Raw genomic sequence first — 13,562 nt, forward strand, 5'->3', positions numbered from 1 at the left:
TTGTCTCTCCTTCACTGGACTAGGAGCCCCTGGAGGGCAGGGACCACATCCTGTTTATCTGGCACAAGTGCTTAGTGAATATTGGAAAGTTGAATGAATCGGAGTGGATTAGAATGGAATGGAAAGAAAAGGAGGGAACTGGATAAAGTAACTGTCTAACCTGGGACTTCGGTCCCAAGTGCCTTGTCTTTCCAGTCAATTCCATAAGGCTTCAGCCCACCTCTTCCTGGCCACTACCATCAGAGTTATTTGAGAGTGCCAGGAATGACGAGGTTTTTTGCTTCCTGTCTGAAGGTCAAGACTGCTGTTGGGGTCCAGGAGACCATTAAGTGAATATCTGTGGAAACTGATAAGCTGCTCAGTCAAAGGACTTATTTTCCATGTAAGGGACTGCCTCTGATTTTCTCACAGTCTCCACAAGTGGTCCAGAGTGCCATGAACACAAACTATTCATGGAATTCTTCCTAAAAAATAAAAGCTGTGGAATATATTGGAGGTGTGGATAAGAGAAAACATGAAGCTGTGTTATGAAATACAGCAAGCAATGATAAGATTTTCCAGCTCAAATTGGGTTAGAGTTGCTCAGAAACTAAATGTCTTCAAAAATGATACTAATCAGGGGCGCCTGGGTGGCTCAGTCAGTTAAGCGTCCAACTTCGACTCAGGTCATGATCTCACAGCTCGTGAGATGGAGCCCCGTGTTGGGCTCTGTGCTGATAGCTCAGAGCCTGGAGCCTGCTTGGGATTCCAGGTCTCCCTCTCTCTGCCTCCCTGGCTCGTGCTCTGTCTCTCTCTCTTTCTCAAAAATAAATAAACATTAAAAAAAGTTTTTAATGGTAATAATCACTAGAACAATAATTAATATTTCCTGAGTACTTACTGTGTGCCAAGCACTGTGCTAAGTTCTTTCAATGTATCATCCTGGTTTGTGCTTGCAAAAGCCCTACGAGATAGCCACCACTCTAGTCCCCATTTTCCAGATTCGGAGACTGAGGTTTAGAGAAGCCAATCAGTTTGTTCAAGATCCCACAAACAAAGGTGGAAGAGCTGGGGCAGGAAGCCAGGCTGGTGTGAGAACCAGGTTTTAATCAGTATACTGTATAAAACAACACATTTCAATTACATTTAAACTAAGAGCAGGTGTTGGGGCGCCTGGGTGGCTCAGTCAGTTAAGCGTCCAACTCTTGATTTCGGCTCAGGTCATGATCTCACGGTGGTTTGTGAGATCCAACCCCGCATCGGGCTCTGTGCTGACCATGAGGAGCCTGCTTGAGAGTTTCTCTCTCTGCCTCTCCCCCACTCTCTCCCTCTCTAAACAAACAAACAAACAAACAAACAAACAAATAAATAAGAACAGGTGGGAGATGGTTTACCTGTCTATGGTTTACCATAGTTTACCTGTTGAGTGAGGATGTTCTCAGTAGAGTCTTGGATGGCACATGATATACTCTTCATACACTTCGGCTTCTATTTCCCAAGAGGGGTTGCTGGCTGAGTGGCCCTGAAGAATGAGTCCTTGGAAACTTGTATTCATTCCTTCCCTTCATTCCCTTTCATCCTTGGGTTTCTGAGACAGTGACCCAGCCCCCCCAGGCAGCCCACCACATTCCTGCCTCGCCCTCCAGGCCATTAGATTTCCAACCACAGGTGTAAGGCTTGGGGGGGCCTCAGACTGAAATAGATGCCCCTGTTAGCCATGGTAAGGCTGCAGATGGAAACCGGGACCATTAGTGAGGTTAAGAGACTCGCAGCTACATTGCTGAGCTTGTGTTAAGATTTATTGGCCCATGCTCACCACTCTTTACTTCTTCCGTTTTTACCCCTATCGGCAGCCTTCGTTAGTGATCGTGTTCAGCTGAGACGGGCCACCTCAGTCCGCTAATGGCAGAAGTGAGAGGAAAGTGGGACCCGCTACACTGAGCCATCATCCAATCCACTTAGACAGGGAAATTGTTTCGCAGGGTTTTACGCTGCCATTTCTGTTCACCCTCTAATGAATGCTTTCTGTCCATAAATGAAGCAGAGATGGAAGAAGAGGTGAATAAGTGCTAACATAAATTGCAGTGGGTCAGCCACAAATACAAGCTTTCAAAAAATAGGGTTGGTTTTTTTTTTTAAGTCTAGGTTAAGGTGCTTGCTGATTTCTAAAGTACTTCCTGGGTTTGATTAGTGTGCCGGATGCATCGAAAATTGCTATTTCAAATCTTCATTTTGTAATCCATGCATCAGAGTAGAAGGCCTCTTTTCAAAAAAAAAAAAAAGATTCAGATCAGAATATAATGTGTGCTTTTCACCGTTACATGTCTCTTACTGACTCACCAGTCACGCACTAGGTAATGGATATTGACATTGAGATAGGCAGGCTCTGAAACGCTCTGGTTGACCTTTACTCGTAGCTTTTAGGTATGATTTATTTCTATGAGGAAAAAATTTGCAAATAGTGGGGGAAGCACTTTTATTGAACACCTTGTATCTGTGTAACAGTTGCATGTGGCTTTAGCATCTATACCCCAGTTCTTTTCCGTTGTCCTGAATCATATCCAGGAGCTACAATGATCGTGTGGCCAGGCTGGCCACCTTCCCACATGCTATGTTTGCCATGTTGCTTTGCAGCTCGGCTTTGGATCGTTCCTTGGAATCATCGGATCAAACCTTGTCGAGAACAAACGGCAGATGGTAAGTCTGCATCGCTATAGAATTACACTCTTTGTCTGAAAAAGCTGAATATATTTATGAATTAAATAACACACTTCCTAAGGTTGCCCACATTGGGCCACAAAAGTAACTGCTCCTTTGCCTTTTCTCCTCAGCCTCCAGGGAACTTGTTCGAAAGTGACCCTGTGGTATGGGACTTGTTCTCATCTCGCCCGATGCTCCCTCAGTGCCCTAGTTGGTCTCCTTAAGTGAAAGAGATAGAATATTCTGGATCTTGCCCTTTGCTCTCCTCCTCCCTCTCAGATGCATAACCTTTGGGGAAGGTTTTTGCAGAGGGCTCCTGCCTTTTAGGGTATTACAATCTAGGAGACTTAGATCAAGAGGACAAGTCACACTTGGGGCACACAAAAGACAAAATTATGAAGCCAACCTAAAGTATTCCCACGACTCATACTTCAAAGCTAAGTGTGTTGTAATGTTCAAAGGAAGAAGGAACATGTAACAGGAGGTAAAACTTAGAAAGTTCTATGTCCTAACAGGGGCCACAAGGGCAAGCTGTTGGGTTTCCTGGTATGGACCGAATTGCAAGCATATTGTAGATTTATTGGCTTGTAAATCAAGATGCCTGGTGAGTGGTCAGATGGTGGACTGATTAGGCTCCCCCAGTACAAGCCTCTGTGGCATCTAGACTTTGATAATGGGGTCTATTTAACAGCAAGTTTAATCAGATAACGTCATAGCTCCAGGGACAGAGAACTCTAACCATATGTTCTCATATGAATCGCCCTCAAGGGAGAGATCATAGTTCTCTTCTTCCATTTCACCTGGACTCCCCGCCTCCCCTGCCTGTTGTGTTTGCACTTGGGGCTTACATTATTCAAAATAACGGGAGAGTTTTAATTGTAGAGCTGATCATAGCATAGCTGATAATGCCAATTTCATGACATCGTTCATCCATTATTTACCAATTCTCTGTAGCGCTGTGAAGTGAGATTTATGGGGAGAGGCTTCTGAACAACTCCTGAAGGAGATGAGTATTTCCTCCTGGCCTGTAGAGGAGGGAGAACCTTAGGGCGGCCTTGACTTTGATTTGATTTTGCCCGGGAGAGCAGTTTAATGCCATGCTATTTCCCCCCTCTTTGCCCCCAAACACCTGAAGAAAGCAAAACACTGATTCCATCTAGTTCTGAGGGTCAACACGGGCAGACGGTAGGCTTAGGCAGCGCCTGCCCCTGCCCCTGTAAGCACCTTCCCCCGCATTGGGTTGTAGTATCACCCTTGTAGTGGAAGACGAATTATTAGGAAAACTTGTCATTTAACATGATCATATAACATGATATAACGTGTATATATACACTCATATACATATATACGCATATACATATGCATATATACTCATCATATAACATGTTGAGTATAGGGCGGTCTGGTTCAAGCAAACATTTTCTTACTTAAAAATTTTGGGGGGTGCCTGGGTGGCTCAGTCGGTTCAGCGTCCGACTTTGGCTCAGGTCATGCTCTCCAGATTTGTGAATTCAAGCCCTGGGTCGGGCTGTGTGCTGACGGCCCAGAGCCTGGAGCCCACTTCGGATTCTGTGTCTCCCTCTCTCTCCCCGCCCCTCCCCCGCTTGCATTCTGTCTCTCCCTCTCTGAAAAAGAAATAAGCATTTGAAAAATTTTTAAGAAAAAATAAATACTAAAAAGAAAAAAGAAAACTTTTTGTATATATTACGCAGAGTTAGTTGATCAGTTCCAGAGACTTCAACCCTTGTCAAATGTCTTTGGTATTTACTTTGGTATTTGTCTTTGGTATTTACATCTTACTAAGTTGACTGTTCTTTCTTCAACAATGCAGAAGGCCATGTAGGGTTGTGTGGGGCCTCAGAACCATCCCTGTCTTCATCAGTGCCCACTGCGAGGGGTTGAGAAGAACACTGGACTAGGAGTTGGTGGGCATCAGACCGGATGGTGACCCCGGGCACACCACTTCCCCTCCTTGAGCCTCCAATCCACCAGTAAATAAAATAGGGGGTTGGACCACATGATGTCAAAGGTCCGACATCTTTCTGAGTCTGAGCCTGGAAGAGCCACACGTGTTCCTCCTTGGACAATAGGCTGGATGTTCATTTGGTGCTGACAGACTCACTGAATGAGTTTCTTAGCTTGCCCTGAACATGGGGAACGTGCTTCAGTGGCTCCTTCCCTGCCTCCCTCGGCTCCCACTCATCCTGGATGATTGAAGAAAGCACCCTCATGGGGTGGCCGGCCAGAGTTCTGCATTGGCTGGCATTCTCTTGGGGACCATCTAGTCTCCAGAAGCAGCAAGAGTGGAAGGCTAACAGACACTTTTGTTCCCCCCTCATCCTCGCAGCTGGTGGCCTCCATCGTCTTTATCAGCTTTGGGGTGATTGCGGCCTTCTGTTGTGCCATCGTCGACGGGGTCTTTGCTGCGAGACACATTGTGAGTACTTTCAGTCCTGGGTTCAAGCCATTGTACGATACAGCAAAGTTGAGTGTGTGCTGAGATGTGTGCCGAGTGCTGTGAGGGGTACAGAAGAGGGAGAAAACAAGATCCGTGTCTCAGGTTGCCGACAGTCGAGGACACCACGGGACACACGGTCATCTAGAGAACAGGGGCTGAGCCGGGGGTATAAACTCTAAGTACCAGAGCGGTTTATCCTGGACTCCAGTGGCCAGGACAGGCTTCCCCGTGGTGGTGGGAGTTAAGCCTTTGACACGTAACTGAGATTTGGAAAGGCAGAGGGAAGGGCTTTGGGGCCAGGGGAATGACTCGGAGGTGACGTTGGGAGCGAGGAGGCAGGGAAGAGCAGGGGGGCCGATGACTTGAGAGCCTTGGAGGCTTCAGCAGCCACAAGAACAGACCATGAGGACAGAGTCACCTTTTCTCAGATACCTGAACTTTGCTGTCCCTACAACCATGGCTGGCATTTAGTGATAGGATTGGGCTCCAGAGAAGGCCCCAGAGCTAGAAGCCTCCACTCAGAGCCCAGTCCTGGAGTGCGGGTGCCAAATCCTTCCTCCTCTGGAGAAGCTGCACCTTGAGAAAGGCCATTTTACTCCTGAAACCCAAACCTGTGCTCTTGTTTGAGGAAGCCTGGGATTCAGGACATTCCTATGTGGCTGTCTACAGGAGCCCTCGCCCCTCTTTCAGTACTTTCCATTCCATAGTATTCCAGACTATTCTGCTAGGGCTGACTTCTCCATCAGGCACAATAGGCACAATGCCTGTGGCCCATAAGACTTTCAGGGTTTCAGTAAAATATTAGCATTTCTTTTCAAATCCGTAGAAACATGATAAGCTTTTAGGTCAAGAAAAAGTTTTCCCATATAATATAAATATATTTGTCTTTATACCAATGCAGTCATTAGATATAATTAAAATAAAGAAGGGGCGCCTGGGTGGCTCAGTCAGTTAAGCATTTGACTCTTGATTTCAGCTCAGGTCATGATCTCACGGTTCGTGAGCTTGACCCCCGTGTCAGGCTCCATGCTGACAGTGCAGGGCCTGCTTGGGATTCTCTCTCTCCCTCTTTCTCTGCCCTTCCCCCACTAGCGCTCTCTCTCTCAAAATAAACCTTTAAACAAAATAAAGAAAATATAATTTTCAATATTTTTTAACGGGGAGAAGGACCCACAAAAGCAAAAGTGCCTAGGTCCCAGGGAGGCTGTAACATAGCCCTGATCCAGCCCACAAACCCAAATCAAAAGCGAGCCACAGCAACTTACTGGGCCCCCACAACCAACACAAGTACTCCTTTCATTCCTACTGAATCAGCAGGGAGAATGAAAACACCTCGTGAACTAGTTGGAACTGTTTTGCTTTCCAAAACAACTGAATTGGAGCAAAATTGTATTACCAGAATCTTCTATGGATCAATGGCACTTTATTCCATTTCAGTCACTGGCTAATAGTGCAGGTCATGTTGAGGGAGCCTCGTGGGTATGGTTGGATCTGGGGAAGGATGATCCGTGACGTTATTATTTCAATTCCAACTTGCTCTTGGACCCTCCTCTCAGGAGTAAGAGTCAGTCCATCATTTGCCAAGATTGGAGGGACTCATGTGGTTGGTGCTTCCCCACAAGCAGTCTCCGAATTGGTGTCTCAGGAGAGGATTTCTGGGCAGAGGGCAGAGGGCAGAGCAAGGGGTGAGAGAGAGAGGGTCTTTACCCGATTTTCTTTCCGGGCCGAGAATTTAAATGTAGGCCCCTCTATCAGACCCATCCCTTCTGATTTTAGATGAGAACAGCCATCTTCTTAATCTTTTTCTTCTTAAAAAGGCCAGTGATACATGGGGAACTCGTAACATCCACAAGCCCACCACCCTAACTTAGCAATCCGTATCATTTTTGCATATGACCCTCTGAGTAAGCACCCAGTTGTGTGGCTGTGTGTAGCGTGGTTGCAGCCAATCATGGCATGCGTGCTATTGGTATTCAACAGGAGCCATCTTAATAACAACAATGCCTTGTTTTTGTGTAGCGTATTTAGCTTTTAAATGTGCCTTCACATCTATTGTCTCATTGGAGACCCACAGCAATCCTGTGAGATATGTAGGGCAAGCATTATTATCCCCATTTGACAAGCAGTATTCACTCTGAGGCAGTCTCCATGGTAACAGAGGCCTAGTGGCCAAGAAGCCTGCAGTAGATTTTGATGGCATCATGAGCTAAAATGGCTTCCTCTTTTTCCTTCTTCCTCCCACTCCTAGTGTGTTTTTTTTTTTAACAGCTTTATTGAGATGTAGTTCACATCCCATATAATTCACCCACTTAAAGTGTACAATTCAGTGGTTTTCAGTATCCTCACTGTTACGTGGAAACCACCACCACATCAATTTTAGAAGATTTTCAGCATCCCCCAAAAGAAGCCCCATGCTCTTGACTCTCACCTCCCTTTACCCCTAGTCGCCTCAGCCCTAAGCAGCTACTAGTCTACTTGTTTTTTTCTTGATAGATTTCCCTATGCTAATTAACCTTTCATATTAATGGGATCATAGAATATCATGGTCTTTTGCGACCTGACTTCTTTCACTTAGTGTGCTATCCTCAGGGCTCACCCATGTCGTAGCATGTATCAGTGCTTCATAGCTTTTCATGGCCTAATAATATTCCACCGTATGGATATACCACGTGTTGTTTGTCCATTCGGTGGCCGATGGGCATTTGGGTTGTTTCCAGCTTGTGGCTTTTATTAATAATGCTGCTCTAAACATGCATGTACCATGTGGCCATATGTTTTTGTTTTCCTTGGGTATATACCTAGGAGTGGAATTGCCTGGCCATATGGTAACCACGTTTACCCTTTTGAGGACCTACTGGACAGTTTCCGAAAAGAGCCGCACCGTTTTCCATTCCCACCAGAAGTGTATGTAGGAGAGTTCCCATTTCTCTGCATCCTTGCCGACTCTTATGATCTGACTTTTTGATTCTAGTATCCCACTAACCATCCCAGTGGGAATCAAGTGGTATCTCAGTGTGGTTTTGATTTGCGTTTCCTTGACACTCCTAAATGTTTTTGAGCACTGGCCTCTGTCAAAGGCAATGGAGAAAAATCCAAGTTATACTTACTGGAAGTTTCCTCTAACGACCACCTACGTGTCTCTGACTCCAGGCCCTCTGTACTTCCCACAGTTAGTGGCCTGCAGCAAAGTGTTTGATTCGTGGATTTGGGTTAAGGCTGGATGAATCTTTTAGAAAACCTTTCTGCTTACACTGCACCTGTCCTAAGACATCTGCCAGCCCTCACTGACACCCAGAGAGTTTTGAGAAAGGAGGCTTTGTTAATGTATGGCAATATCCGTTGGCCAGTTTAACGAGAGGCCCTTTTGGATCCTAGCACTGCTTGGGTGGGCTAAAGCCAGGCTTTCTTTTTATAAACAATGAATTTTTTAAAAGATTTTATATTTAAGTCATCTCTACACCCAACGTGGGGCTCGAAGTCACAACTTCGAGATCACGAGTCACGTGCTCCTCTGAGCCAGCCGGGTGCCCCTAAAGCCAGCCTTTCCTGTTGTTGAAATCTCTCAGCACTATCTTGCCCTGTCCTTTGGCTTGGGAATGTGTGAGCTACCTCTCAAGACCTACCTTCTTACACGCCCCTCTAAATATGTCTTCTTCCTTCTCTCTTGTCTCCTAGTTCTTTCCTTCCCCGCCCCCAACATGGCCCTTAACCATCTGGGAAGGTCATTTTGCCTTTTTGTAACAGTTTCCCCTCTTTCAAATGGATGTAATAGTAACCTACCTCTCAGGCTCAACCTGAGTGTGATATGAAGTAATGGGTGCAAACTGGCCCTGGCACAGAGTAGACACTCAACATAAAGCAATGTCCATTTCCATCTCTTCGCTCCAGAGTCGGAAGCCCTTCGGATTTGAAAGGTCACCGAGCCCTCATGAAGTGACTTTTTCCTACCTCCCAGTTGCCAGGGCTTATTCCTTCTCGGGGGTCTCAATGCAGAATAGCAGCCAGAGGCAGCAAAGGGGCAACCGTCACACACGTCTGTCTTCATCTGGGGCAGTTGGCGGCTGAATGCTTTTTGCAGAACCAGGAGGTCGGGAGGGCTGTGACCAGCGTATCAAGCCTCCCTTTCCACAAGATAATAGTGGTCTCTGCTATTGTGCAAACACGGAAAATAAACCCTGCTGCGTGTGAACATGAGAACCCTCGCTCCTTTCCCCCCTAACTCCAGCCTCAGCCAACAGGTCAATGTACTTTCAGAACAGTGAACAAACAAGAGGTCCCTGTAGAAGCAGCTGATGGGAAGTCTTAGGTGCTCGATGGGGCTGGGAGGCAGGAGGCACTGGGGTGTCAGGATCAGGAGATGTTAAATCATCCGTGGGAAAAGCAGCCACTGGGATTTGAAAATGGCAAGTGGGGGCAGGAGGGAAGGTGCTTGGCCACCCACCCCCCAGGTCAGTTTGCATGAACTTCTTGTCCCGTCCTAACCTGCTTTTGGCCAGAGCTCCGCCACCACTCAGGAGATGTTTAGCATCACCCCAGAAGTGAACAGCATCCCCTGCCTGCAAGTTTCCAGGCAGCCCTGGATGGTGCCTGTCTGCTCTACCCCAACCCCCGTGCCTGGGAGTTCCCTCAGCAGGAAGCTGGCCAAGCCAGGAGGGTAAACCAGCTGCCCTTGAGCCCCATGTTAGTTTTCTGGGCTTTAGCAGTGTGTTTGGAGTTCACTGTCTTTACCTAGTATCCCTAGTATCTGTGTAGTTGAGTGGAAATGGCTCATAGTGTAGTTGAGTTAAACTCTACAGCAGTCTCAGGACACCCGGGTGGCTCAGTTGGCTAAGTGTCCAGCTCTCGGTTTCAGCTCAGGTCATGATCTCATGGTTTTGTGAGTTCGAGCCCTGCATCAGGCTCTGTGTTGACGGTGCGGGCCCTGCATGGGATTCTCTGTCTCCCTCTCTCTCTGCTCCTCCTCCACTCATGTTCTCTCTGTCTCTCTCAAAATAAATAAATAAACTTAAAGAATTTTTGAAAGAGGGGCGCCTGGGTGGCTCAGTCGGTTGCGTGTCCGACTTCGGCTCAGGTCACGATCTCATGGTCTGCGAGTTTGAGCCCCGTGTCGGGCTCTGTGCTGACAGCCCAGAGCCTGGAGCCTGCTTCGGATTCTGTGTCTCCCTCTCTCTCTGCCCCTAACCCACTCGCATTCTGCCTCTGTCTCTCTCAAAAATAAATAAACATTAAAAAAAAATTTTAAAGAAATCTACAGTAGTCTCAGTAGCTGCTCAGCCCCCGGGGCTTGCTTCCTGAGCTCTTCCTTCTGGAAAAGCTGTGGCAATGACAGCAGGGAGCACATGTCAGCCAGCCCGTGTCCTGTCCTCAGGTGATGATGAGAACTCATTGATGGAGTTGGGCTCCCTCCTTTTGAGAGTATGGTGTTGTAAGAATTTTGAATCTTGTTCCCTGGGGACTCTTTGGACGAAGACAAAGACTGGAAATAAAAGAAAACCAGAGAGGAAATTTCAAGAAAACCATTTCTTAGTCAGTTTCCGAATTTCTCATTAACCAAGTGGCCCAACAGAAAGCAGTTATTAGAACATCTTAATCTAATCCTCAGATTCTCAGGGTCCACAGAAGGGCTGCTTTCAGAAATTAACCCAACCCACTGCCTACTCGTGTGTGTGTGTGTGTGTGTGTGTGTGTGTGTGTGTGTGTGTTCAAATCTTTTATTACCCATCAGAGCACTTGCTGCTTTATTTTCCAAAACCAACACTTCTTTGGTTTGGTGTTTCCCTTTCCAGGATCTGAAACCACTCTATGCTAACCGGTGCCACTATGTCCCCAAGACATCCCAGAAGGAGGCTGAGGAGGTGAGCCAGAATGAGGCTGCATGTCTTACTTTTGGGGAAAGTCTTCCGTTCTGCCTGAAACCCCCTTCCCTGTACTCCTTTTCACAGGCCTAAGGCTTGCTGTTAGGTGTCTGTAGCTGATTTGTTCAGTGGGTCAGAGCACAGTGTTAATGAGGCCACGGTCATAGGTTGGAGCCTCAAGAGGCCTAATCAGATTTACTTTGCTCTGTGGCCACAGGCTGCCCCTCTGACCCCAGCAGGCAGCCTCTCCGTGTGTGGCTTTGATCCCAAGAGGGACAGATGAGTACAGAGGCCACAGGGCAGGCCACTCCCCCAGCTCTGTGGATGGCGGTTTGGTCGTCTGGACTCGGTGCCCAGCTGGAGGGAAAGCAGGAGCCTCACCAGAGCACTGGGCCTGGACCAGGGAGGCAGAGCCTGGGTCTCACACGCAGGAGGGGTCAGGAAGCCAAACGAGTGTAATCGAGAAGCCCGGTCCACTCTAAGGCTCTGAGAAGGCCTGGACTGTGGGCCTGGCCCCTCTCATGACACCCCAAGAGGCCAGTCTGCTAATGCACGACGACTTGTCTCGCTTGCCCTATGCATCTCTCCTCGTGTTCCACGCCGCCTTACGCGGAACTAGAGGCAGCAGGCAGTGAGGTGAAGCACGACTCCGGGCCACTTTCAGAAATTAACGCAATCCCACTGCCTGCTTGTGTGTGTGCACAATAATTGCCCCCCAGCCCAGAGATTCCTTTGATATGAAACTACCATTCGACATAAAATACAATGCGAATGGTGCCCTTGGAGTTAGGCAGGGCGATGGCCCTCCTCCCAACGCATCAGGGCAGATATTTCTATTATGGCTCTGCCTTTCACTTCTCCCCCTACTTTGCACCCAATCCCAAATTTACTGTTTTTCTAACTACCCATGGGTTCAAAGGGAGGAGTAGAAACATTCACGTGCCAACAGCTTATCAGAAAGGCAGTGAGCATTTGGATGGAGGACCCGATATAGAAAAAGCGCCTGTTTACTACAAATATTCTCTATAACACAGTGAAACACATTCACAAGCACTTCCTTGCATCCATAAAGGACGAGAGTCTGGAAAATTTCTTCCCAACAGAAGACGGTAAATGGAAATGGATCTTTTACATGTTTTGCAAACTCGAGATGTGTGAAATGTCATTGCTGTTCTGATTTCGTGGCGATCGCTTTCTCGTGTTAACTTGGTGACTGTAAAAATATTAATGACTTCCATAGGTTCACTTGTAACCCTGGTCCCCCTAACCCTATTTTTCCTATATAAGGTCATAAGTTCCTCAACCAAAAATTCTCCTTCCGCGAGGGTTCTGAGGAACCTTACCCAGGCAGCTAGAGAGGTACTATTGTACTTCAAAGTGCATGTGACAGCCTTTCTGTCTTCCTCCCCATCTGATCCCCCGCCCCTTGTCCCCCCCCCCACCATTCCCCTTCCCCACTTACTTTCATTTCCTGCTGTCATTTGTTCTTCCGCCTGTCCTTCCATCCATCCTTCCTCCTCTGCATCTCCGCCCTTCAGGGATGGGGCACTGAGGGCTGTGGCTGAGGCTGGACGGACCCCAGCTACACGGTGGCTCGTGTCAGGCACAGGTCAGCCAGCCCCGTGCCCAGCCCCATCCCTCTCCTGCGTTGGTGTGTTCATTTCGCAGCCATCCTCACCGCCTCCATCAGTCACTAACTCATATTTCCAGTCCCAGAGGGTCCTGCCTCCCATCCAGTGCCAGCCCATCTCTTCACTGTTGTGTGCCCTCAGGTGAACTGCCCTCACCTCAGCCGTGGATTCTGCACGCCTCGCATCCGGGGCAACACCTGCTTCTGCTGTGATCTCTACAACTGTGGCAAGTAAGTGCTGAGCGCCGCCGCACAGGAATGATGGTTTGACCACAGTGGGCACTAGGAGGGCTGAGGCGGGGCGGAGGGGTGGGGGGAGCGCAAGGGCACACGGTAGGGATCCGAGAAATGGAAGATGTTGGTCTGTCAACAGATTTCAGCTAGTAAGCATTACCTGCCTTATCCGTGCCAGGCATCACGCTAAGTGCTTTGGAATACTTGATCTCATTTTGTTCTTACCTATGATGTATGTAGGATTATTCTCTCCATTTTACAGATGGTGAGAGTGAGGCTCAGAGGAGGCAGACACCTGGCCCAAGGTCACCCAGAACTTGAAAACAGTAGAGGTAGAGTTCAAACCCAGTTCTGTCTTAAGTCCAAGTTCAACAACATTCAACAGATAGTTACTGAGCACTTTCTCTGGGCTTGGGCCTGTTCTAGACACTGCTGACTCAGCAGCAAACAAGATAAAAGTCCTTTCCCTTATGAAGCTTGTATTTTAATAAGGAAGACAGTCAATAATACATGGATATAAAATATGCCAGGTGTTGATCAGAGCTCTGAGAAAAAAATGAAGCAGGAGAGGTAGATAGGTAGGTGAGGGTGAGGGTGCTGTGTGAGACAGAGGAGACAGGGAAGGTCTTTTTGAGGAGGTGACATTTGTGCAGAGACCGGAACAAAGCGAGAGAGCAACCCAAGTAGATACCTGGGAAAAGAGTGT

At 47.6% G+C, this 13,562-nt stretch overlaps 1 protein-coding gene across 1 annotated transcript in view; it reads left to right on the top strand.

Moving 5' to 3' along the window:
- TMEM255A (transmembrane protein 255A) overlaps window positions 1–13,562 on the top strand; it is a 55,950-nt gene that overhangs the window by 14,296 nt on the left and 28,092 nt on the right. Inside the window, 5 exon segments of the mRNA XM_019421845.2 lie at window positions 2,614–2,676; window positions 5,027–5,116; window positions 10,924–10,992; window positions 12,280–12,351; window positions 12,765–12,853. Of these exon segments, the coding sequence (XP_019277390.2) occupies window positions 2,614–2,676; window positions 5,027–5,116; window positions 10,924–10,992; window positions 12,280–12,351; window positions 12,765–12,853 (383 nt within the window).

The sequence above is a fragment of the Panthera pardus genome, unplaced genomic scaffold, assembly GCF_024362965.1.
Source record: "Panthera pardus isolate Hobbes unplaced genomic scaffold, ASM2436296v1 HiC_scaffold_27, whole genome shotgun sequence".
NCBI classification, from domain to species: domain Eukaryota; kingdom Metazoa; phylum Chordata; class Mammalia; order Carnivora; family Felidae; genus Panthera; species Panthera pardus.